The following is a 26,530-nucleotide window of genomic DNA, read 5'->3' on the forward strand; positions in this document are numbered from 1 at the left end:
ATATATATATATATATATATATATATATATATATATATATATATATATATAAGGTAAAATTCACAGATGTTTTCACTGAAAAAAATTAAGGTAATTTTTATAATTGTACAGTATATGACACAAAATTGTTGTTGATAAATTGATAAGGAAATCTGACTGTTTCTGTCACTTTAAAGGTGAAAGTTTACATAGAATTATTTAAAATACATATTTGTACATACTCAAAATATTGTACTGAGTACAGTATAACTAGAAATTTACACAATATCTTGTACATAAATGTTTCTTTACAGGTATGATATTTTATCCCCCAAAGAAAATATATTAATTGTATCAGCTTAGCTGTTTAGAATTCATATTCCAACTGTAATTTGGGTATGATATACTATTTTACTTGCAGCTGTTGTTCCATGTGGGACCTTCCGTTGTGCCCTGACACACAAATGTCTTCCAAGGGGTTGGGTGTGCGATGGGGAAGCTGATTGTGGTGCTGGAGACACCTCTGATGAGGATAATGATATGTGTAAGTATTACTTTGATCGAGCTTGACATTGTGTATGCAGAACACAGTCATGCAACTGATTATATACAAATTTTGTTACTTTTAATATAATTCTTACTTTAGATATGAAAACTTTGATCATTCATAATGTATTTGATAATTTTTAAAATTACTGCACATGTTATATTGTTTACCAGTGTAAGCTGTGACTTCGTAGGATTTATGGTTCCACTTTTAGAAATCTACTGAACTGTGTGAAATATGTCTAGGACAATATATTGCTGCAATGTGCAAGCTACAGAAATATTGGGAATCAGGATTTTTACTGTTTAAAGTCATCAGATAGTAGCATTGTTAGTAAATCGGAAATCTTTTATGGGAGAACACACTACAGTACATAAGTAAGTGAATGATGATGGTTGAGAGATGTAAAGAAAGAATCTAGAGAACTTCTGAGATAGAGCAAGGCTAATATAGTTCTCAAAAAGCAATTCTCTGCTCCCCTATTTCTTGGAAAAAGCCAATATTTTTATGCATTATTCTTTATGATTCAAATTGACACATACTGGAGATCAGAAATCAACTCATTTGTGCAAAATATTGTCGTTAAATGCTACAAATAATTTTTTCAGCCATAGTATTCTTTATTCTGTGAAAACTTGCAAGATATCTGGTCCAACTTGAAATCTAGTTTGCATTAATGAATTTACAAATGATGTTGTATCTCCCAGACATAAAAAAAAGCAAATTTTGATTGCTTTGATTACTTAACGTGTAGGCCGTCAAAGTATTTGAGTTTGGCATAAGGCTATGGTAGTGAAACTTCTTCCTTATCAATTTTGTCTAAGTGCTCCATATATTGTACTTCTGATAGGGCAACATCTCCCTTCTCCATTATAGTTATGTTGCTTGGGGCTTTGTTTGTCAGTGATTCAGCTCTCTTGGAAATATCATCTTCCATCACCTTCTAGCCATCATCCTTATAATAAGCATACATTCCTTTGGAAAACTGAAAGGCCATAAATTTGCATGGCAAGCTTCTAGAAAACAGCAGGGCCTTAGGTGAAAAGAGGAAAAATCTAAGAAGAGGAAAAGAGTAGATTATGAATTCATGGTACAAGATTCATTAACACCTTTTGCTTATCTTTTTCAGGTAAAAAGGGCAACTCGTGCCCATTAAATTATTATAGATGTAAAGATGACATCAATTGTATCCTAATAGAAAAACTTTGTGATGGAGTCCAAGACTGTCCAGATAACAGTGATGAAGGAGATTTTTGCCGTAAGTAGTAATATACTGTACTGCCTTTTTTTGTTGTAAATAATCACATTTATTTGATAATTACAACCCATTAATCATAAGATTCCCATTCAGCTGGGCATCAGCATGTTGGCAGCACTATCACAGTTTCTTTTTAAGTACTCTCATCCATCTTACTCTTGCACTGAGTTATTGCTCTTTATTTTTATCCTTGGTCTGTAATATCCATAAAAACAGAAAGAATGAAAAGTTTACAGAATGTTTACCAATATACAAAAAACTTTCTTTAATAACAATAATAATGAAGACAAAGTTGGCAAAAGAAAATGAAGGCAAGTAAAATACTGTACATAGATGAAACAGAATCATTTGAAGCCTTTCAATTTGGAGAGGTAAAAGTTTCCTTCAGGTGGGGGAGGCCTCTTCTCATTTATCCTCGTCTCCTTTTCAGTCATTCATGTGTTATTTAGTTTACCTGTCCTAATTGGGTATTACAATCTATATAAAGCTAAAAGCACTTGTAATTTGCATGAACATCATTCTTTGAAAGGTAAACAAAGAACTAACTTTAAATGGTAAAATATCTTTCTTCTAATGAAAATAACCAAAGTACCAATTTCAGAGCAAAAATCATTGCATCGGACACTAGGTACCCACACTGTACTGAATGGATTAATTGAAGACAGACAGATGCCAGTTTCCTATAAAACACATAGGAAACTGAATGGATTAATTGAAGACAGTGAAGCTTTTTGTCAACAATCCTTTAATTTTAGTTTCCTATGAACCTTTGAAAAACACAGTGTGGGTATAGGAAATTTTTGAGGTCTAGGTAGAAATTTTTTGTCTTTTTACAAGTGATGGTTTCTTCAGTAACTGAAAGGATGTATTGTATAAGACTTATTATGTAAATGTGGTTGAGCAATGATGGATAAAAAGATGTCTGTCTTGTATTTTATTGCTATTAACAATAGAGTGAAAAACTTAATTAAAATTTGATTCTAGAAACTTGATGACTCTATAGCGAAACATTGAAATTTGAAGCAAATGCAGCAATATTTCGAAACTGCATAAACAGTAAAGTAGATTTTGAATATAGTAGATTCCTGACAATATGATTACAAATACCTTACCCAAGAAACCACGTTTCCTCAGGGCTTTGGAACTGTGGTATGTGATGTTTGATGTGAGTTGGTCTCAAAAATAATTATAATTATTTGCAAGTGATGATATGTAAGATTTAAAAAATTGCTAAGAAACTAAAGTAGCTTATATCAACAGTCAATGGAAATTAGGAATAGATAGGAACAAAATTTCATTAAGTGTTAAGTAGGAATTGAATATGTGGCATTTTGTGTAGTGAAAAAGGAATAAGGGAATAAAGTATGGGGCTGAGAAAGAGATCCTTCAGAATACAGTATTCCACAAGAAAAGCTGAGAAAAAAGTTAAAGAACTGTTAATTTGTATATTAAATTTCTTGAAAAATAATTTGAAGAATATTTTTATTTACTTTTGGTGATTATGAGCCCAAGTAATGAAACTTATCTGAAGTTCTTCTGTTTCTCTTTTGCTTTGTTTTCTTTTTATTTTCTTTTAGATGACACAGAGGAATGCCAGTCTTTGCAATGTTCGCATAGTTGCAAACCTTCTAGTGAAGGACCGATATGTTTTTGTCCAGCAAATCAACACCCTAATGGTACCAGTTGTGTTGGTAAGTGCTGCATAAAACTGTTTTTTTGAAAGTGGTTAAAATCTTGACATTTTTCACAAAGTGTATGACATGAATCGGCAGCTACAGTTTTTTTTTTTTCACTTTTCTTGAATGGTTTGTCTATTTATAGGTTTCAGTAGTATTTTGAGTCAGATGTTATTTTTGAGTATAGAGTACTAGAAATTACTATGCTTAATGATTTTAGAATTTTATGTTCAGTACTTTGCCAGTTCTTACTGCAGTTTCTAAATATATATGTGTCCAACTGTAGTGAGTTATTAATGTCACTAGTACAAGTTTATAAGTAAGTATGGTGTGGAGGTATCAAAATACTACCCATAATTGTAGTTGATATTTAAGAAATGTAACTTCATGTTTTTTATTGCTATTTATAGTAAACTAGCAGCAAAAGTACACTGTTATCACATTAAACAAGCTAACAAGTCAGTGTGTTCATATGAAGTTAAAATACAATATTTTACAAAAATGCAGTTTACCATGTGAGGCAAGCAGATCAAGTTGTGAATCATAAATAAACAATTAGCTGCAGCTGTAACTCAACAAACAATTTTTTCCAAATATCTCTTGCCACAGCTTTCACATTTTCGTGAGGCTTATTAAAGACTGAGGGTTTTAATTGCAAGGTAAATTCAGTAGTAGAAAGACAAGTGGTTGAGGTATTGCACGGTAAGCCAGGGTTTTACAGTCTCATGTTTTTGGTACCCCTTCCTCAACCTTGGCCATCTGAACCAGTAACTTCAACAGATCCATTTGAGGTTGGAGATAATAGCTTTAGTTGTTGCTTCATGTAGAAAAGGGATTTCTTGCTTTAGTAAAGGCTTATTGTTGGAAAGGCAAAGTGTTTCAGTTTTGAATACAGCTGTGTGCTTCAGCAAGCCACTGCCTCTGAGTTTACCAGAATAACTGGTCAGTAGAAGCTTGCGTACAGAGGAATGATATAATGCTGTGCAGTTAACCTAGATGACTGGCTTGCTATGCTATTGTCACCAAAAGAACTGTAAAATTACCTCCTGTGACTCCCTCAGCCATGTCAGCATTTAGAAATCCAAGGCATCTGGGAGATATTAATTTTAGAACTGACCATGAGGGCAATTTATCTGTGAATGGGTATGGACATGTTGGATGGTCTGGTTTGTCTGATTTAGAACAAGATCCAGATATTATTATCATCGATGTTTAAGTTTCTTCAGAGACTTGATGCCTCAATATTTTCAGTGATGGTAGGACATTCAGAAGCTCAGGGTAGGAGTCCCTTTGTCCCTTCTTTTATGGAAGTTGTTTTATTCTGTGAAGCCTCAGATAAAGGGTAAGGAGACCATCTTGATTTTTGAGCTTCAGTAAATTGGTCACCATAAAACAGAGGACACCACTTACTATCAAGGATTGAAGGCTGTGGATTTAGGTCTACAAGCCTGCTGTCTGTCTGTGAGGAGCAACATTAGGGATATTGACAGAAACATGACCACAGTAGCTTACCTAAAACATCAAGGGGACACATGATTGGAAACTTTTTCTGCTATCAATCACTGTTTTCAGCAGGACCAAGGCAAAGGAAATTCAAATGGTTCCAAGATTCATTTTAGAAAGACAGTATGATTGCAGACAGTCTCAGCAAGGAGAATCAAATCCTCCTCTTGAAATGGTCTTTAAAGCTCTTTGATAACTATAGGAACAGCAACAAGATCCCAACTTATTTCTCATCTCTCATGGATCCAGCAACCAGTAAGGTAGTTGCCATCATGCTTGCATGAGAGTTTTAGACATAGTTCAAAGCTCCAACATCTCTCCATGACTAGTGGCACAGCTTTGATTGCATCATGAATGGTTTGTTAATTTTCTGTCTCCTGATGGATATTCCCAGGAGCCTTCCCATGAGGGAGAAACTCCCATGTTAACTGGACTTTTGCTGGTTTTATTGAACCTTTTATGGCGATGAAGTAGTGGGAGGGGTGTTGATCTAGTCTGTGGCTTTTTTCAGTTTTATCTTTTGGATGCCAAAAGAAAATATCTGCCTCTGCAGTTAATCCTTTAACGCCGAAGCCCTATTTACAAAAACGTCTCCCGTATGCCGGCGGTGTTCGGTGAGTTAGCACCGAAGCGGAAAAAATTTTTTTAAAAAAATCACAGCACGCTTTAGTTTTTAAGATTAAGAGTTCATTTTTGGCTCATTTTTTTGTCATTGCCTGAAGTTTAGTATGCAACCATCAGAAATGAAAAAATATCATTATCATATATAAATATTGGAATATATGACAGCAAAAAAAAACTCGTATATAATTGTATACAAATCGCGCTGTAAGCAAAACGGTTAAAGCTAATGAGTTAATTTTTTTTAGTTGTATTGTACACTAAATTGCGATGATTTTGGTATATAACAAATTTTAAAACGACCAAAGCAACACAGAGAAAATATTATCACAAAATGATGCATGAATTGTAACGCTTTTGGATGTAAAAAATGTTTTTTCAAAAATTCACCATAAATCGAAATATTGTGCTAGAGACTTCCTGTTTGTTGAAAAAATGAAGCTAATTGATTGAATATTACTAGACTGTAAGTGTTTTAGCTTTACAATTGCAGTTTTCGACCATTTCGGTTGAGTTAAAGTTGACTGAAAGTCGAATTTTTCTATTTATCGTGATTTATATGGAAATATTTCAAAACCGATAAAAGCTAAAACCATGAGTTATTTTTTTGTTGTATTGTACATGAAATTGTGCACATTTTCATATATAAAACTTTATGTAACGACTAATATAAAGTGGTGCAAATATTACGACAACGAGACGAAAGAATTTCTGAGATGTTCGCCGAGTTACGCGCAGACGAAGGAAAATGTTTTTTTAAAAATTCACCATAAATTGAAATATTGTGCTAGAGACTTCCAATTTATTGCAAAATGAAGTTAAACGATTGAATATTACTAGAATGTAAGAGTTTTAGCTTACAATTGCGTTTTTTTACCATTTCGGTCGAGTTAAAGTTGACCGAAGGTTGAAATTTTGGCGGTTATCATGATTTATGTGAAAATATTTCAAAAGTGATAAAAGCTACAACCATGAGCTATTTTCTGTTGTATTCTACATGAAATTGCGCACATTTTCATATATAAAAGTTTATGTAACGACTAGTGTAAAATGATGCAAACATTACGACAACATGACGAAAGAATTTCTGAGATGTTTGGCCAAGTTATCTTGCGCAGAGACGTAAAAAAAAAAAATTTTTTTTTTCAGAAATTCACCATAAATCGAAATATTGCGCTAGAGACTTCCAGTTTGTTGCAAAATGAAGGTACATGATTGAATATTACTAGAATGTAAGAGTTTTAGCTTATAATTGCGTTTTTTACCATTTGGTCGAAAGTTAAAGTTGACCGAAGCGTTGAAATTTTGGCAGTTATCGTGATTTATATGAAAATATTTCAAAACTGATAAAAGCTACAACCATGAGTTATTTTCTGTTGTATTCTAAATGAAATTGCGCACATTTCCATATATAAAACTTTATGTAACGACTAATATAAAACAGTGCAAACATTACGACAACGTGATTTAAAGAATTTCTGGCGCGGACGTAAGGAAAAAGTTTTTTTCAGAAATTCACCATAAATTGAAATATTGTGCTAGAGACTTCCAATTGGTTGCAAAATGAAGGTAAATGATTGAATATTACTAGATCGTAAGAGTTTTAGCTTAAAATTGCATTTTTCGACCATTTCAGTCGAGTCAAAGTTGACCAAAGGTTGAAATTTTGGCAGTTATCGTGGTTTATATGAAAATATTTCCAAACTGATAAAAGCTACAACCATGGGTTGTATTTTGCTGTATTGTACATGAAATTGCGCACATTTTCATATATAAAACTTTATGTAACGGCTAATATAGAACAGTGCAAAAATTACGACAAAATGACAAAAGAATTTATGAAATTTTCGGCTGAGTTACCGCCCGTGTGTAAGAAAAAAGTTTTTTTCAAAAATTCACCATAAATTGAAATATTGTGCTAGAGACTTCCAATTTGTTGCAAAATGAAGGTACATGATTGAATATTACTAGAATGTAAGAGTTTTAGCTTACAATTGCATTTTTTCGACCATTTCGGTCGAGTCAAAGTTGACTGAAGGTTGAAATTTTTGTAGTCGACGACGGTACGCCCACTTGGCACCCAGCAGACAATTTTAGTCGACGTATGATACGTCCAATAGGCGTTTAAGGGTTAAGGGATATTAGACTTCTCTGTCATGTCTTTGAACTTCATGGATTGAACTTTATTTTTACATTGGAACTGATAGGCTTTATCAACATTTCAAGAGGCAAGTGCCCCAAAAAATTATTAAATCACCTAATTGGGATTTGTCGTCGTTATTGTAAAGTCTTGCAAAGTCTTGCAAAGCGTGAATGAGGGCGTGAAGGCGTGGGTTGTGGAACACTTGCACCTGGAACAGGATGAGAAGGAGAAGCAACAGAGATCTTCTGAGGAGAAGAGCAATCTGTAGACTTGAGGATCCTAGAGGACGAATCTCTGTCCGGAAGTACTGCAGAATAAGAGTAAGCAACTGATCATGGAACGTTGGGAACAGCAGCAGGAACATGTATGTGTACCTTGATGGAAGAACGGTTCTGAGAGGCAAGAATGGGTTCGGCATGAGCGTGATTGGTAAACAAAGAACAACTACAGAAGATGAACGAGACTCCCAAGAGGGCTTGTGAATCTTCTTACGTGGAGGGGTGACGAAGTCCCTCTTCCTCCAACATCTGATGGCAATGGAAGGAGCAGATGACACAGACTAAGAGGAAGATGGAGATGAAGGTGAAGAAGATGGTGGAGAAGGGGATCTGTGATGTCTCTTCCTAGATTTCTTATTTGAATGGACAAACTTCATCCTAAAAACACCTTCGACCTTATGAAAAATTGCCTGGATGAGGGAGTCAGAAGGTGCAGATGTAGGTGGGACAGGAATGGATGAAGATTGCAACAACATGGTCTGGGGCGGCACGGAGGAAGGAGCAGCAAGAGTCATTGACAGATGAGAAGACACTACAGAAACTGTCGCTCTGGCAGCCAGCTAGGGGAGAGCCGTTGTAAGATCAGATGGAACCGAGATGAGGCCAGGGAGGTCAGCGGAGCTGCCTCCTCACCGCCATCTAGGCTAACTCCTATTGCCACCAAATTCCTTATACTGTACGTTTTTAACCGGACTCCAGCAGGCGCTAGAGAATTTTTCCCTTATGTTAAGACCAAAGGTTGTTAGTTATGAAAAATACAAATTAATTTAAAATTTGTCATTCTGAATGTGTTGATCTTGAATAAACACCCAGACCAATATGCAACAATTACTCAACTTACACACCAGTTCCCGTTGCACTGCTCACCCAAGCCAGCTCACGACCCCAAAAAACAACCGAAAGACTTATGAACCGACTAAAACAAACTGTAAATGACAGCGCTCACAACCTTTTGTCACCACTGCTAACTCCTCACCGCCCCTCATCACCATTTTTCCAACTACCATCATCTGTATGTCTTACAGTATGATGTCACAACAGCAACCATTGCACCATTCCAAACATAATGAGATGACAGGCTTTACAAACACCCAATAAAATTAACCGTACTTTGTCTACATTTCTTAAATGTATAACACCTACGCCTACTTCACTAACCCACATAATGAAGATAGCAAAATAATAATGATTAAATTTATAAAACTGACAGATAATTGGATCAAGCCTCTCTTTTGAATCTTACCATGAAGAACTTCATACTCCGTGAGGATGTAACTTACACCAAGAAATGATAATCTGTAGATCAGTCATTTAAGTTGATTTTGTAGTAGAGGAGTCAAAACTCAGGTTGCCTGGGCCAATACATGGTAACCATTGCCATTTCCTGTTGTTTTACTGACATCAGAGCAATTCACTCTTATCTTCAAAGAGCCAGAGACTCAGGCAAGGCACATCCAGGTTGTTCCTTTCTGCATGATGAGCTGGGAAGCAAAAGCATTTGACACTGAAACAGATGGCAAAGCAGAACAGGTTGAGGTGTGGGTCATTGAGATTAGAACTTTCTTGATTTAGGTAGTTTTCAGGAGAAGTCTGGATGTTAACTATGTTTCAATGGCAGGCACTTAGAAGTGCCAAGATATGTTTGCAAATTTTTACCATAGAGATGCAACCCACAGGCTATTGGCTACTTATTCTTTTAATCAGATAGTAGCAGCAGGAGAGTACTGCCTAATCAGTTGACATTTTAGGTTATGGGGAATCTTCATCATTGTAACATGGGTTGTTTCCCATGCTCATGATGACATCCTAAAAGGTGTAGAATTTCCCAGGTTGTTTATTTCAACATCTTACATAATGAATTAGAGCTCAGCTTCACCAAGATTATTTGATGTGTATGCAGTTAAAATCCTCATACTTTACCGATGGTTTCAGCCTTAATAATGACTCCCTGTTTCATCAAGAGCTATGGGTTTGACTGCTTTTTTTCAATCCCAGATCTCAGTTGGATCCAAAAGTTCCCAATCAGCCATAGTGGGGTTTTAGCAGCTTGTTTTGTTCCTTCCTGAGATATTTTTCAGGCTCTATCAAGACTATTATAGCTAATTTCTTTGCTATGAGAAAATCTCATTTAAATATAAAATTGATTTTTCATAAACCAGCCACAGTGAACTTAGGGATCCACATGTGCATGTATTTGGCTGCAAGCTACGAACAGTCTTCTTTCTTCTACAGAAAACTGATATGTCTCGGAATGGGTTTCGAGTAAATGGTTTGCATGAAAAAGTAATTTTGTTATCAAAGATTTAGTATTTTCCCTATTGTAGCCAGTACTCTGCTCATCTAAATCATCAATACAAAAATTTTTAATAAATTACAAGCCAGTATAGTACTTTATGTAAGTACTGGCTTCTCATATTATCTTAAATTCTTTACTTACTTAAGAGCTTAGATTCTTAGTGTTGTTGAGCTGTTCCCATTTATTATAATTAACTTTATTAGGTATATATATATATATATATATATATATATATATATATATATATATATATATATATATATATATATATATATATATATATATTTATTATATTATATATAATCATGTCTTTTTAAAAATTTTTTGGCAGAATCTTGATTGAAATCATTTTTATGAGGAACTTTATTTTTATTGCTGTAAGCATAGCATTTAAATTTTTTAAATTATTTTTATACTATATATCTTTTCTCATTATTAGATTCCAACCTGTGTGAAGTTGAGGGAACATGTGACCAGTTGTGCTCTACGACTGGAAAAAGCCATTTATGTGATTGTGTTCATGGGTATGAGTTGACAGACTCTTCAAGATGTAAAGCAGTGAATGGTAAGATATCACACAGTATTTCCTTTAGATGTATTCATCGGCAAGATAGCCCTTACAATTTTAAGGATGTTGACTCAGTGGTCTGGTTAAACTAAATAATAATAGATGTGTTCAGTTGTCTTTTTATGCAGTGCGCCAATACAAATTGCATTTATGTGTATATTTCATATAGATGTATGTACAGTAGTCACTTAACAGACAGGCATAAGTTGAGAATAGTGAATAAATATTTTTCGTGGTACTTTAGCACTGTCATTGTAAATCATCATATGATTGAGATTTTCATTATTATCTGAGGCAAGCTGATCTAGAGCTATTAAATTTTTGTAGAGCTTATCCCCTCCTTAGCATGTGTGTATAGAATGCAGTATGTGGTTAGTGGGTGTGTATTAAAAGTTATTTCTGAGTCCAGTCCCGTGTCAGCCGGTGAAATTCCATTACAGCACGAATTTCTAGGTATAACCTTGCTAGATATACCAGAGAAAAAGAGCTTTCAGGAAAGCTGGGGTTACTACCCCCAGTCGAGCGTCTTCCAGGAAGGCGTCGGTATAAGAAGGGGTGAGTGAATTACCACTACCACGGAAACCTACTCGAAAGATCTCTCCTTATCAAAATCCCCGGAACAGAGCGGTGAGCCGTTACAGCCCCCACACCAAACACCCGCCAGGACCTGCGACACCAGCGCCACCTACCTCATTCCATTTTCTAGCACGTGAAATCGCTGTTTCTTTTGTGTGCTCATCTCCTTATTTTGGATTTTTCTGCTTCTGCGATGGCATCGAGCAGCTTTACCATTTCAAGTTAAGTACCATCTTCTTGTGGGGTTTTGTTCTATTTTTTTGGCTGTTATGGTCTCGTATTTTCATAAATATTGAGATCTTATTATGGCGCCATCAGCGTCCCCAGCCAGCCATGTCGACCCATGCGGCGTCTCCTTCTGTTCTTTTCAGTTGGAGTTGTCTCCTCGTCGTTATAGATATATTTTGCCCCTTGGTTCCCTTCCGGGTGGTTCCTTGCGGTGGCTCCCCCTTATGAATTACGTTCATTGGCCTACTGGCCTTTGGGGAGTGATGCCCGTCTAGGTACCCCAGGTTGGGTTCCTATTGTTTTTGGTCTTACTAGGCTAATTAATTTTGATGGAAGATGGTGCTCTCTTGTAGTTTTATTTTTATTTTTATTGTTTTTATTATTTTATTGAGTGGTTTACTCTCGGGTGCTGGCGGCAGCCTCAGATCTAACCGCTTCCCGTGGTAGGCTACGCTCTCTGTTGAGCACATTTTAGTTTTTTATGAGTGATGGTTTTCTTGTGGAGTAGGCTTGTTTGCTTCCATCCCCTTGCCCTGGGTGGGGAGTTCAGGTTGAGGGAGTTTTGTTGCTGTTTTCCTCCGGGATCGTTTTTTGGTGGGCAGAGTGAGCTCCTTAGTTCTCTTCCTCCATTTGGGGGGAATCGAGTTCTTGGGATGTGTTTCCTCTAGGCTAGTCGCCCCCTTGCCCGCCATTCTCGATCCCGGCTGGTTCTCGGCACAAAATTTCTCTCCCTGTTGCTTCCTCCTCCCTTTTGCCCTCCGTGTCCTAGCCTATACTAAGGTTAGGTCCATATTAGGCTTCGCCTAGGTAGGAGTCGGGCTTCGGGTTGGTTGCTTCCAGTCATATTACCCCTCCAAGATTCATTGTCTGGAAGGTATGGTGCAGTTGAGCGGGTGAGCTTCTCCCCGTCTCCTGTTCCTTCCTGGTAGCCTACTCCTCCTCCTTCCCTCCCCCCCCCCCTCCTCCTCTCCAGCCTTGCTCTACTCGTGCGGGTGACGCTAGATGGCGTTTTCTCCGAGTTCCGGGACTTCTCCTGTTGGTTGAGGGATTCGCTCCCTCCCATATCGTCCCTAGCATCGCTGTATTGGGGTAGGTGGTTTGTTTACTCGAACGTGTTCGAAGTCACCTCTTCCTCCCGCCGGGTTACGTTGATACTGGGGTAATATATACTGCTTCAGCCTATGTTATGAACATACGAGCATTTTACCCGTCTTGTTCCTCCGGCGGGGAAGTAAGGGCGGAAGGTTTTTCATTATAGGGGAGCGGATCCCTCCGTCCTCTTGAGTTCTTACCATCACTTGTTACTATTTTTATTTTTATTTTTAGATAAGTCTGTTATCTACAGGAGTACTCTCCTTTATTCATTATATATATACGGGAGTCCGGTCCTATACCAGGGGTCTCCGCCGTTATTTTACTGGCAGCCCTTATGGTTAGTTCCTGGTCTCTCTTTCCTTCATTCCCGGAGTACTCCGGGTCTGAAATCCTACCTTCCACTCTGTGTAATTTAGAGCTTATTGGCCCAGTTTATGATAGGGAGTTCTTCTCCGCCGGAGTATTCCGGTTGCAGTTGAGTTTCCCGGCCTCGCCAGCTTTAGTTTGCTTAGGGTGGGAGGTTCATGTACTTTTCTACTTACAGACTGTTCGCTGTGAGGAGCCGGGGTGCACCGCCTCCCTCCAACAACCTTACGGTCACGTAGTCTGCCGGACCCACGCTGGTTGTGCGGTCCGCCTGGATGACCTGGTTGTTTGGCACCCTGATGGTTGTGAGGTTTGCTTCGCTCTCTGCACAACTGTCCAGGATGAGTTGGTAAGTGACAGTCTTTACATTACTCCTGCTTTATGCTCCTCATATTGTATATTATATATTGTTTATGAGGTTCCCGGAATGGTTTTCGTCCTTAGCTAATTGTTGGTTTTCTTACATGGACGAAGCTTCCAAGAAGTCTGCCTTGGAATCCCTCCGGGCCTGGGTGGCTGGGTTTGGAAGGAACGTTCCGTCGGGAAGCCCTACGCCCTCGACGCTAGGTTGAGGGACTTGCTCTACCTCGGCGCACGGGTGGCGGCCGCAGTGCCTGAAGATCTTGCCACCCCTATCATCCAGCAAACCGGGATGAGACCCAGCCACCCCAAGCGGATATCCTCTACGCTGAGGTCTCGGAGGATGTTGCCGCCATTAATCTTAACCTGGAACCAATGAATATAGAGCAGGACCAGGTGGTAAGTGGGGAGGTAAGTGAGGTTGTTGGGGCGGGCCCCCTTTATTTGACTCCCTGCTTCATCCATTTCTTCTTTTGCAGGCTTTGTGAAGTCTTCCTCCTTGGGTGATAGAGCTCCGTCTGCTATCCCCAAGTTGAAGTTGAAGACTTCATGGAAGGCGAAGGGCTACAAGTCCTCGACTTCCAAGAAGGCATTGCCCTTCCCCCCGTCAAGGCTAAGGTCTCAGGACCTGTAGCCTCCGGGAGCAAGTCTGGTTCCTCCAGCAAAGGCGCGAGTAAGAGGGCTGCAAAACCAAGCCCTCCTCGCCAACCTGCTTTTGACGCAGAGGCCTTTGCCAATCAGCTTTATAAGCGTTTTACAGAGGACCTGGATTCGAGATTTAGCGAAATCTCTGAGAAGTTGGCCAGTCATGATAACATACTGGCGGGAATGGCTCACCCACCCCCAGCCGAACCACAGTATGTTATCCCCGACACTGCGGACCTCCCGCCGTTCGATGTCGGTAACCCTTGGCGATTCGCTCTCCGGGCCATCCAACATGATGGCAAGCTGACACTTGATGGTCTTGGCACGAGGCGGTTGGAGGGGTGGAGTTCTTCCCCCGATCTCCTGCCCCCTTACCCAGGCTTCGTGAGGCTTACGGAGGAAGCTTGGATTCGGTCAGACAAGGTTCCTAGGGAGACTGTCATCGTCCCCTAGGGACCAAGCTCAGTCGGCTCTCCTGCGCACTCTGACGGAGTGGCAGGCAGACAACACGGTTGACTCCTTTCAAGGGCAACTTTACGATGTTCGCCCTGGGAGACAACCTACCCACCCCTTGCTTGGACAAAGTCGCTCTGGCTACGGCCCGGCGTGCTTTCGATGGTAATCCGTTACCACAGCTAAGGGAGACAGACCCTACTTCCCTGGTATTCCCAGGAAGTAATGAGTTCTGGTCAGACGCCCGTCCACTTTCACGGTCGGGAAGCTGGACCCCTTCTGCGCTTCCACGCAATTCAGCGAGCAGCTCCCCAAGCTGCCGGAAGCTCTTTTGAAAGCGGAGTTTGATGCTCGGGTTAAGTTAGCCCGGTCGTTGAACTCTGTATGCCTTACTGAAGCTACTGCCGTCTCCTGCTCGGACGAGCCTTTCTTTCAGGTTTTGGCTAAATCCTTGCTGGCAGGCTTCCAGTCTGACCTATTTGAATTTATCATGGCCAGACTGGAATGTAGGAAGTTCATCTTCGCCGATGCGACTATCCGCCACGAGCCTAACAAGCTCGTGAAAAGCTCGATCTGGGGACCTAACCTCTTCCCTGAAGAGGAGGTCACGAGTGTTATGGCCGAGGCTACACGGGCCAACCAGAGTCTTCGTTCTCGCTGGGGTATTTCGGCCTATAAGCGTAAGACCCCAGAGTCGGCCGGCCCCCAATCGAGAGGAGGTAAACGCTTCAGGAGGCATAAGAGACCCCACCATCAGGCGGTAGTCCAAGCCGTCCCGGTCTCGGCAGTGGCGCAGCCTTCCACTTCTAAGGCTCACCCCCAACAATATGTGCTGGTCCAACCAGCTGCACCCTCCTATGTGGCCTCACCGGCATACAACCCCACATATGAGGGCCGTGGTTATTTTCACGGCCTTAATAGGGTTGCAAGGGGAGGAAGAGGCAAAGCCCCTCATAGAGGGAAGCCCAACACCACCCCAAGGGGAAGACCTGGACGTGGTAGGGGGAATAAACCCGCTCCCTCCCACTGAGAGAACACAGGTAGGCGGTCGCCTGTTTTGGTTCAGGGACCAATGGACCTTCAGCCCTTGGGCACACAGCATTGTGTCCAAAGGTCTAGGATGGAGCTGGATCAAAACCCTCCTCCTCTAACCAGGTTTTACCAGCCACCAACATCAATCCTAAAGGATTATGTGACAGAATTGCTCAACAAACGAGCAATAAAGAAAGTAAGGCACCTAAAGTTTCAAGGCAGGTTATTCACTGTTCCCAAAAAGACTCGATCAGCAAAGAGTGATCCTGGATCTGTCGCGTCTAAATCTCTACATAAAATGCGACAAATTTCGCATGCTTACGGTAGCTCAATCACGGACTCTACTTCCGCGTGGAGCCGTCACCACCTCTATCGATCTTTCAGACGCTTATTATCACGTCCCCGGTTGCGCGGAACTTCTCTCAGTTCCTCGGTTTCAGACTCGGGAATCAAGCCTACTCCTTCAGGGTCATGCCCTTCGGTCTGAACATTGCGCCCAGGATATTCACAAAGCTGGCGGACACGGTAGTACAGCAACTCCGGTCTCAAGGGATATCCCCTAGCAGCATATTTGGACGATTGGATAATTTGGGCACCAACAGTTCCGAGTGTCAGAAAGCCACGTCCATAGTCATCAGTTTCCTGGAGTCGCTAGGTTTCCAACTGAACAGAGAGAAGTCCCGTCTGACTCCGAGTCCCGGTTTCAGTGGTTGGGTCTCCAATGGGATCTGTCATCTCACACGCTGTCCTTCCGCCTCCCAAGAGGAAAGAGATAGCATCTCTCACCAGGAGATTCCTCAAAAATCCATCAGCATCCCGCCGGTCCCAAGAAAGGGTCCTTGGATCTCTTCAGTTTGCCTCAGTGACAAACCTGCTATTAAAAGCGAAGTTAAAAGACATAAACAGAGTGTGGCGGAGTCGAGCCAATGTCAAGCTCAGAGACAAGGTCTCCTCTATCCCTCAAATCTTAAAGACAAGGTTGCGACCGTGGGCCTCGGTCAGAGGCCTGTCCAATACAGTTCGCTTCAATTTCCCCCGGCACTAGTAGTTCACACAGACGCTTCCTTAAGCGGCTGGGGGGGATATTCACCAAAACAAAAAGTACAAGGAACGTGGTCCACAATGTTTCAGCAGTTCCATATAAACACCCTGGAAGCTATGGCGGTATTTCTAACTCTGAAGAAAATCCGCCCCCCCAACCGGATTCATATCAGGTTGGTATTGGACAGCGCAGTGGTAGTTCATTGCATCAACAGGGGCGGCTCCAAATCAGGCCGAGTAAACCAAGTAATGGTTGCTATCTTCTCCCTGGCGAACAAGCACGGCTGGCACCTGTCAGCCACCCACCTAGCGGGGTACGGAACGTGGTGGCGGATTCCCTGTCCAGGAATACTCCGTTGGAGACGGAGTGGTCCCTGGACGTGGAATCTTTCAAGTGGATTTGCCGCCGGGTTCCGGGCCTCCAAGTGGATCTGTTCGCAACAGAGAGCAACTTCAAGCTCCCTGTTATGTGGCCCCAACCTGGACCCTCAGGCGTTCGCCATAGACGCAATGACAGTAGATTGGAACTGTTGGGAGAAGATTTATCTTTTCCCCCAATAAATTTACTGCTGAAAGTTTTACACAAACTCAGGACATTCAAAGGTCAATTAGCCCTAGTAGCCCCTATTGGTCAAGAGCAATTGGTTCCCCTCTTCTTCAGGAACTGGGATTACGGAGTCTTCGGATTCCCAAGCCCATTCTGACTCAGACAGTACAAACCAAGACTGTGTCAGCTTCCTCAAGAATTCAGAATGCCCTAGTTTTATGGACTTTATAAAATTTGCAGCTCAAAAGGAGCGAACATTGACCCCTGTCAACACTCTGTTTTTAGAATCAGATAAAAGAGATTCTACTATTAGACAGTATGACTCAGCAGTCAAAAAAATTAGCCTCCTTCCTAAAAGCATCTGAAGCCAAAATCATGACAGCTAATTTAGGAGTTTTCTTCTTTAAATCATTGTTTGAGAAAGGCCTTGCTCGGCCACTATTACCACAATCAAGTCAGCATTAAAGAAAGTATTTCTTTCTGACTTTAAAATCGACCTTACAGATTCCTACTTTTCATCTATCCCCAGAGCATGCGCTCGTCTGAGACCAGTATCACGCCCACAGTCTGTTACGTGGTTTCTCAATGACGTCCTCAAGTTAGCATCAGAGATGGATAACTTTCATTGCTCTTATCAGGATCTGTTAAGGAAGACTTTATTTTTGATTAGCTTGGCTTCAGGTGCTAGAATCTCAGAGCTGTCGGCTCTCACTAGAGGTGATAATTATGTGAACTTCCTCCCGTCTGGAGAGGTCCTCCTTTCCCCTGACCCTAGATTTTTAGCTAAGAACGAAGACCCACAGGACAGGTGGTCTCCTTGGAAGGTGGTGCCCTTCCTCAAGACCAGTCTTTATGTCCAGTTTATACACTTAAATCTTACCTTTTAAGAACTCCACAGAGTAAGTCGGGTCCTCTTTTATCAGGAGAAAGGTGGTACTCTTTCACTAAATGCTATAAGACAACAAATTTTATATTTCATTAAACAGGCCAACCCAGATTCAGTTCCCAAGGTTCATGATATTCGAGCAGTTGCTACTTCCATTAATTACTTTCATAATATGGACTTTTCGGAGTTATCTAAATTTACGGGTTGAAATCACCTCTAGTGTTTAAACGCCACTATTTAAAAACGCCAAGCCCTGAAATTTTCTACCATAGCTGTGGAAGTGTCATCCCCCTCCTTAATTAATCATATCCTTGTCCTTTCCTTTCCCCCCGCCCGCCTGCCTCATTTACTTTTCTGCTTATTCTCCTGGTTGATTATACCTCACTGCCTGGCTCCTCATATTGATGTTTCTTGTACCTGTTGATGGAAAAAGTGTAATCTGACATGCCATGATTGTTTCTCTTGTGGGGTACTGGACAGTTTTTATTTGGCTCCACATTACCCCAGATGAATGTATATATTAATGCTCATTGATTTTGTCTCTTACGTGTTTAGCCTAAGTTTACGTTATATTTGCAGTTATTTTGTGCGCTTTTCATGTTTCACCTTGCTTTAAGTAATTTTAAGGTTTTTTGGGGCTTTTTCTCCGTCGTGCCGGGGACCTGCCCATGTTTCATAGTATTAAGTTTTCTAATGTGCCTTAGATTTAATATGCCTTAGTCTTAGTGTTCTTGCTACACGGAAGAGATTGCTTAATTAAAATTATTTTGTAAAACTTTTGCCTTTTCTTCAGATTACACCTCCATTTCTTTTCCTGGTAGTTGCAGCCTTGGCATGATTCTCTATCACGATTTCACCGGCTGACACGGGACTGGACTCAGAAAAGGGATTTTGACAAAGGAAAAATCTATTTCTGAGGAAGGTCCCTGTCACCCGTGACCCTCCCCTGAATTACCTAGTACTCTCCCCCTCTTGCACATGCCAAGTCTGGGGTAGTGCTAGCATGGAATGAGGTAGGTGGCGCTGGTGTCGCCGTCCTGGCGGGTGTTTGGTGTGGGGGCTGTAACGCTCACCGCTCTGTTCCGGGATTTTGATAAGGAGAGATCTTTCGAGTAGGTTTCCGTGGTAGTGGTAATTCACTCACCCCTTCTTATACCGACGCCTTCCTGGAAGACGCTCGACTGGGGGTAGTAACCCCAGCTTTCCTGAAAGCTCTTTTTCTCTGGTATATCTAGCAAGGTTATACCTAGAAATTCGTGCTGTAATGGAATTTCACCGGGTGACACGGGACCTTCCTCAGAAATAGATTTTTCCTTTGTCAAAATCCCTTTTTTGTAAAAACAGATTTTTCCAGGTTTTTGGAACTAATGCAATTCTGTGTCAGTCCCAAAGTGTTGTTAAAGTGCTGCAATAATTACATTCTGAACTCTATTTGTATGGTGCTCCCTTAGGTTGCTGTAAAGTTGACCTATAAACCCGTTCATGTATTTTGAATCCATATTTTGTACTTGATAGCCAGTGTAGTAAGCTCGTAGGAAACAATTGGGTACTTCAGATGCTCTCATAGATGTATCTAGTTACATTCAAGATTTGCCATTTGATATTTTTAGAGACCTCAGTAGAGCCCCCAACATCATGAGAGTAATAAGGCCAGTCATATTTGTATTTGTAAAAAACTTAATTGGAAATCTACTCTTGGATCTGTAGAAGAGAAAGACTGCATTTTCAACTTGGGTGGTTAAGGCTGGCATCATTACCAGAATTCCAGCCCACATAAGCAAAGGATGCCCTGATCTAAGAAGTAGCAGTGCAGTCTTTTACTCTTCCTTCCATTTCTGACACAGCTAAATGATAGATACTGCTGAGTGGTTCTTGAGGGAGTTCCTGCCATTATGCAGTGATTCCAAAGTTTGTAGGACATCTCCAAGGCCAGGAGATTGGTTCCTTCCTTTGGATGAGCTTCAGTTTTGCTCATGGTTTTACATTTGCTTCTTAACATTATCCTGCAGAAAAGAGATGTGGCTCTGGAGTAGTTTTACAAAATAGTTACCTGACTTCATGGACACTGGGTAATCCCCTAAAGGTATAATATAGGAGCTAGTTGACAAGTTAGATATAACAACCACTAGAGCAGTGATGAGCAACTTACAGGGGTTCCAACCCTGCTCATAGGTCTTATTTTTATTCCCCTGGGCATATACCAGTGACTTGCTTAGTCTCACTGTTTCAGAAGTAAGCAACAACCAGATTGTTGTATGTTACTGTACCCATCTTTGTAGGATACCTTTGCCCAAAAACAACAATCACCATTTTGAGTTGACAGATGGGTCTAATACAGTAATAGAAGCTTTTGGAGGAGGAGTTGATGTTGATCTTCCCCCACAGGTTCTGCTTTTGATTGGAGCTCATCTTTCAGAATTTAATGGATTTATGTGACATAGTATCTAAACCCTTAGTTATGCATTCATCAGGTAAGGATACTCCTTATCTGGTGGCAGGAGCCCACTTGCTTCATAGCTAATCATTTTTGGTTCCTACAAACAGGAATTGGAGAAATGCCAATATTTTTACAGTGAGGCAAGGGCATTGCCTGTAAAACAGGTAATGGAAGAGGTTTTGGATAGCTCTTTTCTCTTCTTCTACTAAAGCCTATGTATAATTTCCAAGCAGTGAAGATGTGGCATCCCATCATTGACTATAGCTTACTGAACCAGTTTCTCCAAAAAGTTGTTCAGGATGTAGATCATAGCTTGAGTTTAATGTTCCATGAGAAAGAGGGCTCTTGGCTGCTATAGACTTGCAGGATGCTTGCTTCCATATTCATGTGCAACCAGCGTCCAGGAAATTCACTGTGCACAGGTAGGGCTGTCCATCTCAGAGTGCTTTTCAGGTTAACCGCTACTCCTCACGTGTTCAGGATGCTTGTTCTGGTGGCAGAGTTGGCACACAAGACTGGCACAGGGTTTCACAGGTAAAAAGACAACTGGATTATGATGGCATAGTCTTCAGCAGAACTTTGCCAACATCTCCATCAGCTTCTCTGGCCTTGCCAGTGCCTGAGTCTCAAGGCCGAGTGGGAAAGTCAACTTTGGAACCAACAAGAAAGACAGCTCATTTAGGGATGAATGTAGGTTTCAGACGACCTTGTCCATCTGATAAAAGACAGGACCTACTAAGTATTGTCATCAATGCTGATGTTTCTACAGACACAGGATCCCTCTACCGAGATGTGGTAATCTCTGATTGGTCATGTGATCTCACTGGAAAAAGTGGTCTCTTAACAGCCAGCTCAGGGTCTGGTTCCTGTAGCTGCAACTAAACAGGTTCTGTTCAGCAGCAGTAAAGCCACATAGTTACCAAGTTACCCTATTGGATACAAAAGGGAGCAATGTAATTGGAAGGCAGCAGTAAAGCCACATAGTTACCAAGTCACCCTATTGGATACAAAAGGGAGCAGTGTTATTGGAAGAACCCTGAAAACCTTAGGTTGGGAATCCCACTGGTTGTTTCTGTGCTGTAGGCTCTACTTCTCATGGATGTATCAACTCGTGGTTGGGAGCTCACCTGTTAGGTTTCCAGGTTGCATGCATGGCCTTGGTTCTTACAAAAGAAGTAGAACCATAAAACTTACGTGAAAGCAGTTTATTCTGGTCTGAAAATCTTCATTCTTCATGTGTGGCAAAGTAGTAGGAATAATTACAGATATTATGACCATGGTAGCAGTCATAGTAAGTAAGAGACATTAGATAAGAGAGTTTTTGCTACCTAGTAGTCATTGTTTTCACCTGAACAGAGGCCAACAATGTTATCACTCCTGCATTTTTACTGGGAAGAACAGTTTGGTTGCGGACAGCCCCAGTAGGAGAAATCAGATTCTTGACATTAAAATTATCATTCCATTAAGATGTGGGCAAAACTTTATGACAACTGTTGGGCATTAGTGTTGTGGATTTATTCACAGTAAGCCTGAGTCACCTACTTCCAACATATTGGTCCACTTCTCTGAATTCAGTGCTTTGGAAGTAGATGTTCTGTAGAATTCCCAGGATAGCCTGGAAAACTATGCCCTTCCATCATACACTGGTGTCAGATCTTTGCTGAACAAGATCTGGAGCTCCAAGGATCTGTCAGTGACTCTAGTAACCCTACTTTGGCCATGGCAGAGTTTGCTGGCCTTGTTGCTTTGTCTTTTTCTTTGTAGTTTTTATGTCTAGTGGTTAATGTTACTATTTTGTAGTTTTAATGTGTATGCAGAATCACAGGGGCTCACCCAAAGTGAAAGATAATAATGTAATGTGTTTGCAGAATCACAGGGCTCACCCAAAGTGAAAGGTAATAATTAATGTTAGATTAAGAAGTTGAATGGCTAGTTAGAAAGAAAAGACAGAGAGTGGATAAAAAGTAAAAGGCTGCAAGCAGTGCAGTTGGCACCAAAGGGATGCTGCTAAGAATGTTTAGTATCCTCAGAAGTGTGCTGTAAAAAGCCCTCAGTTGGCAGTATCCCATATGGTGTCTTCTTGGGTTGGACTTGCTGTAGATAGATAGATTTATTAGCTTTGTGTCCACTGTTATAAGACTAATTGTATAAGTGTCCACTATTATAAGATTAATTATATAAGATTCTTTGATATCAAGTAGGAGACTCAATAGTGAAATAGAGGATACAGGTGTAAATACCCATGGAATATGCAGTTTCCTCCAAGGGTCATTAATTTTTTTACATTATTGTGGCTCGTGGCAGTCAGTTATACAGTTGTAGATTTTTACTAGTATCTATCAAAACTAGTCTTCCCATTGGAATGTGGGCCTTATTCTTTTTGTTGGGTGATTGATTTAACACCAAATGCAAAATAAAAAAAATCACAATCCAAGTTTAGTGTAATCTAATATTGAGTGTTTATGACATAAAAATTGCAACTTTATTAAGCGTTATGTTTATAATTTTTATTTTTTTTCACTGACCCTTAGATCCCCTAGATCAACCAGCAACTCTTTTATATGCTAGTAATACTGGTTTAGCCATGGTCCACCTCAATGGAAGTACCTTACCAGGGAATACTCAGGTCAGCTCCCAGTATGCAATAACAGTTGATTTTGATCATCGTTCAAATTCAGGTTAGTTAGTACCAGCTTCTGTAATTTACAGTGTCTTTTAAAGGTGTATTCATATCTCTTCATCATAATTATTTTTGTCAGTTCTTCCCCTTATGGAAAAATTAGAATTGGTATTAGTATGTAATGAATGATTAGATAGTTTTTCATATAAAAGGATTATGAAAGTAAATTAATATGTATATTTGTGTTTATGTTTATAACTTTAAGATATATAAATACTGTAGAATATGATAGTTAAATAAAAACATTAAAAATCATACTTTTTTATGTATAGTCTTGTTTAAACTGAGATAATAATTGTAAGTGAAAATCTTTGGATTTACTCATGTTAAAACATATCATTTGATATGAAAGGATAAAATTTGAATGAAAAGATTAAAAGTGCCTTCTGGGTTTTTGGCTAAATTTCTTATTCTTACACAATTTCACAGTTTGTTGGGTCAGTGCCAATGGGTCATGGTCCGAGTTTAAATGTGCATCTGCAAACAATCTTCATGATGCATGGACAATTCCTCAACCTACGCAGAATGGTTTGAGTCGTAAGTATAAAATTTACTGTACTGTTATTTTTAGGTATTTTACTATATAAAATCATGCAGACTTTTGTATATTTTGAAATAAGTAACTCATGAAAAAATTAGAATTTGCCTATACAGATATAAGCCCTTTTATTTCACTTTTACTACCTGAGCCACTTCTTTTGGTGCCTTAGGGTTTTGTGCTTATAGACACTTGTTTGTATTTAAGTCAGTGCTCTTTTCACTTTGTATTTATTTCATGAATTTGTCATTAATTTAATCCTCCATACTTCCCATCTCTCTAGAAGGGTCTTTGAATTGTTGAGGAAAGGCCTCTTAGTCACAGGATTTTTTTTTCTAAATTCAAGCTTAATTATCCATTTATTCATTAATTCTCTGTCTCCCCTCTTTTCTTATTAAGATATCTTTTGTAATAGGAAATGATTATGAATGATTTACAGCCTGAAAGAGTGCAAATTTGAACAGCAAGCTGCCTTAGCCATAAGATTAAGTTTGCTGATGTGGTCAAGTAATTGTAAACTTCTGTGACTTGTAAAGGTCTGATCTGAAGTTACCAACAATCCATAAGCTAGGTTCTTTGGCCATATGTAATGTATGTTCCAGTGGCTCCAGATAAAAGTCAATCAGTTTTGTGTTGATCATTTTGACTGCTGGATCACAGATGAACCCCCAAACATAGAAAACTATAAGGGCAACAGCTCATCAACTCCCCTTCACACACACTGTGACATTCACATCTATTTTAGACCGTTTTTTGGCTTTTTAAATATCAAGGCGCTTCTATTCCATGCCCCTTTTACCCCATTTGGAAGCATTTCCGTGATATCCAATTTCTTCCCCTCTAACCTTCAAATCATACTCCCATTTCACAAGTCTATTATCCTTTATTCTCTCCAAATGACCAGACCATCCTGAACTATTCTAATCCATTCTTTCATCCTGTGCTGAAATTTTACATTGATGAGTGCGCTTAAGGCAAAGCTGAGTGCAGCCCCCACACAACATGCAGGAACTCCATTGGGAGTTACAGCTGCTTTTGCAGCCCACCTTTCAAGGGAGATGGACGAAGCTGTGGCCATATCTCTTTTGTATCACTGTATTGCTCTCTCAGCCTTCCTTATCCATATAATATGTTACAAAATCATTCGTCTCAGTAGCTTCACTTGTGTTTTATTTTGTCATTTTTATTCGGCATACACAATTCATTTCTGTAAAGAAGCAGCTCAACAGTTACTCTGTACATTTCAACCTTAGCTTCCATAAATGTGCTACCTGTTTGCTTCTGAATTCCTGTATCAGTCAACCATTTCCAATCTGCCACCCCCAGTACTAACATTGGTCTCTCCATCTTAGTTTTTAATTAACTCTACTACCTTGGTCTTCCTAACATACACTGCAACTTTATCCTCTTACAAACACTTCCCAAGTACTGGCCAGTTTTGGAGGTTTTCTTTATTCTGAAAGATTTATACTGGAATTTTAAGCCACTTCACACTTTATTCATAATTTTTTCCATCTACAAAGTTGCACCTATATCTTTTATACTTTCCCCAGCCACAGATTATATTTCACTTACAGTAGTGAGAGTGGCTTGCTTGGTGGGATTGATATAATGTATCCTTTATAAGGGGGTGCTCTTTCATTGTACCTGTAAGCTGCCTTTTTGTCAGCTATTTCAGTGTACAGACCATGTAACACTTCTCATGAATCTCATCTTCTACTGTTTTCTCTGGAAGGAAAATTCTGCCTTCTCCATAGAAAAATAGTAAATATGGGCTAACTCATGTTTTCTCTAGAAAAATTATTGGAAGGAGAGTTTTTTATGGTTAACTGCTCACTCCAGAAATTCCTGTTTTGAATATTTTGTACAATGGGTTTATATGTTTGTTATAATAAGACATTGACTTTACATTATACAGTGTTGAAAATTGGACTGTAACTGTATTTTATTTAGCCATTTCAAATATTTAGTTATACACTTGATATATTTTATAAAAAAGGTATATATTTAATTACAAAGACATTAATCATATAGAAGTCAGTGTTTTATATGGACTGTATTTGTATGTATCCAATATTTTGTTGCAGATGTACATGACATTGCCAGAGATTGGGTTACTGGCAATTGGTATATATTGGACCGAAGAGAAATGATATTTATGTGCAATTCAACTATGAAAGTATGCATAACTTTGATGGATGTGGTCCTCAATGAACCTCGAGGCATTGCTCTTGATCCGGGCACAGGGTAAGATTTTGTAGTTCTTTATTGACCAGCCAACTTAAAATATGCTTTGTAGACATGCACTAGAAAGTCTAGTAATTGTATTGTTCCATTTAATTAAAGCTATCTTTATCTGTTGAGATTTAATATAAATTTTCCCTTATTGACTTAGAAATTTTCAATGCAGTAGTCAAAATAGCATTTAGATCTTGGAACCTGTATCCTGTAGAGGAAATTTGTAATATCGCTTCCAGTAAGTGAGTTCAAAGATGTTTAACTTTTAATGACCTCTCAAGTTGCTAACCCGCCTTTTACATTAAGAAGGAGCAAGTAGTGGCATCTTCAGCATAATTAACTACAGTACTGTACTTTGTTTTTAAGGTCAAGAATTATATTGCTTCTAAAGCCTGGCACTCAAGAAATTGTAGATCTTGGGTCTCAAAAATCCTGTTAATGACAATTTAGCTGTCAGCAGAAAAAAAAATGGGGCTAGAAGTTTGAAGTACTCAACACTTGTGTTGCAAGGTTCATATTTAAGACCTTGAAAATGAACC

General features: G+C 39.7%; 1 protein-coding gene across 1 annotated transcript in view; it reads left to right on the forward strand.

The window, feature by feature from the left end:
• The window catches only part of LOC136838573 (low-density lipoprotein receptor-related protein 1-like), a 496,729-nt gene that overhangs the window by 107,148 nt on the left and 363,051 nt on the right, over positions 1-26,530 (forward strand). The window contains 7 exon segments of the mRNA XM_067103732.1: positions 401-523; positions 1,656-1,784; positions 3,362-3,475; positions 10,741-10,866; positions 23,067-23,213; positions 23,645-23,752; positions 25,841-26,000. Coding sequence (XP_066959833.1) covers positions 401-523; positions 1,656-1,784; positions 3,362-3,475; positions 10,741-10,866; positions 23,067-23,213; positions 23,645-23,752; positions 25,841-26,000 — 907 coding nt within the window.

This window comes from Macrobrachium rosenbergii, chromosome 5, assembly GCF_040412425.1.
Source record: "Macrobrachium rosenbergii isolate ZJJX-2024 chromosome 5, ASM4041242v1, whole genome shotgun sequence".
In the NCBI taxonomy this organism is placed as follows: domain Eukaryota; kingdom Metazoa; phylum Arthropoda; class Malacostraca; order Decapoda; family Palaemonidae; genus Macrobrachium; species Macrobrachium rosenbergii.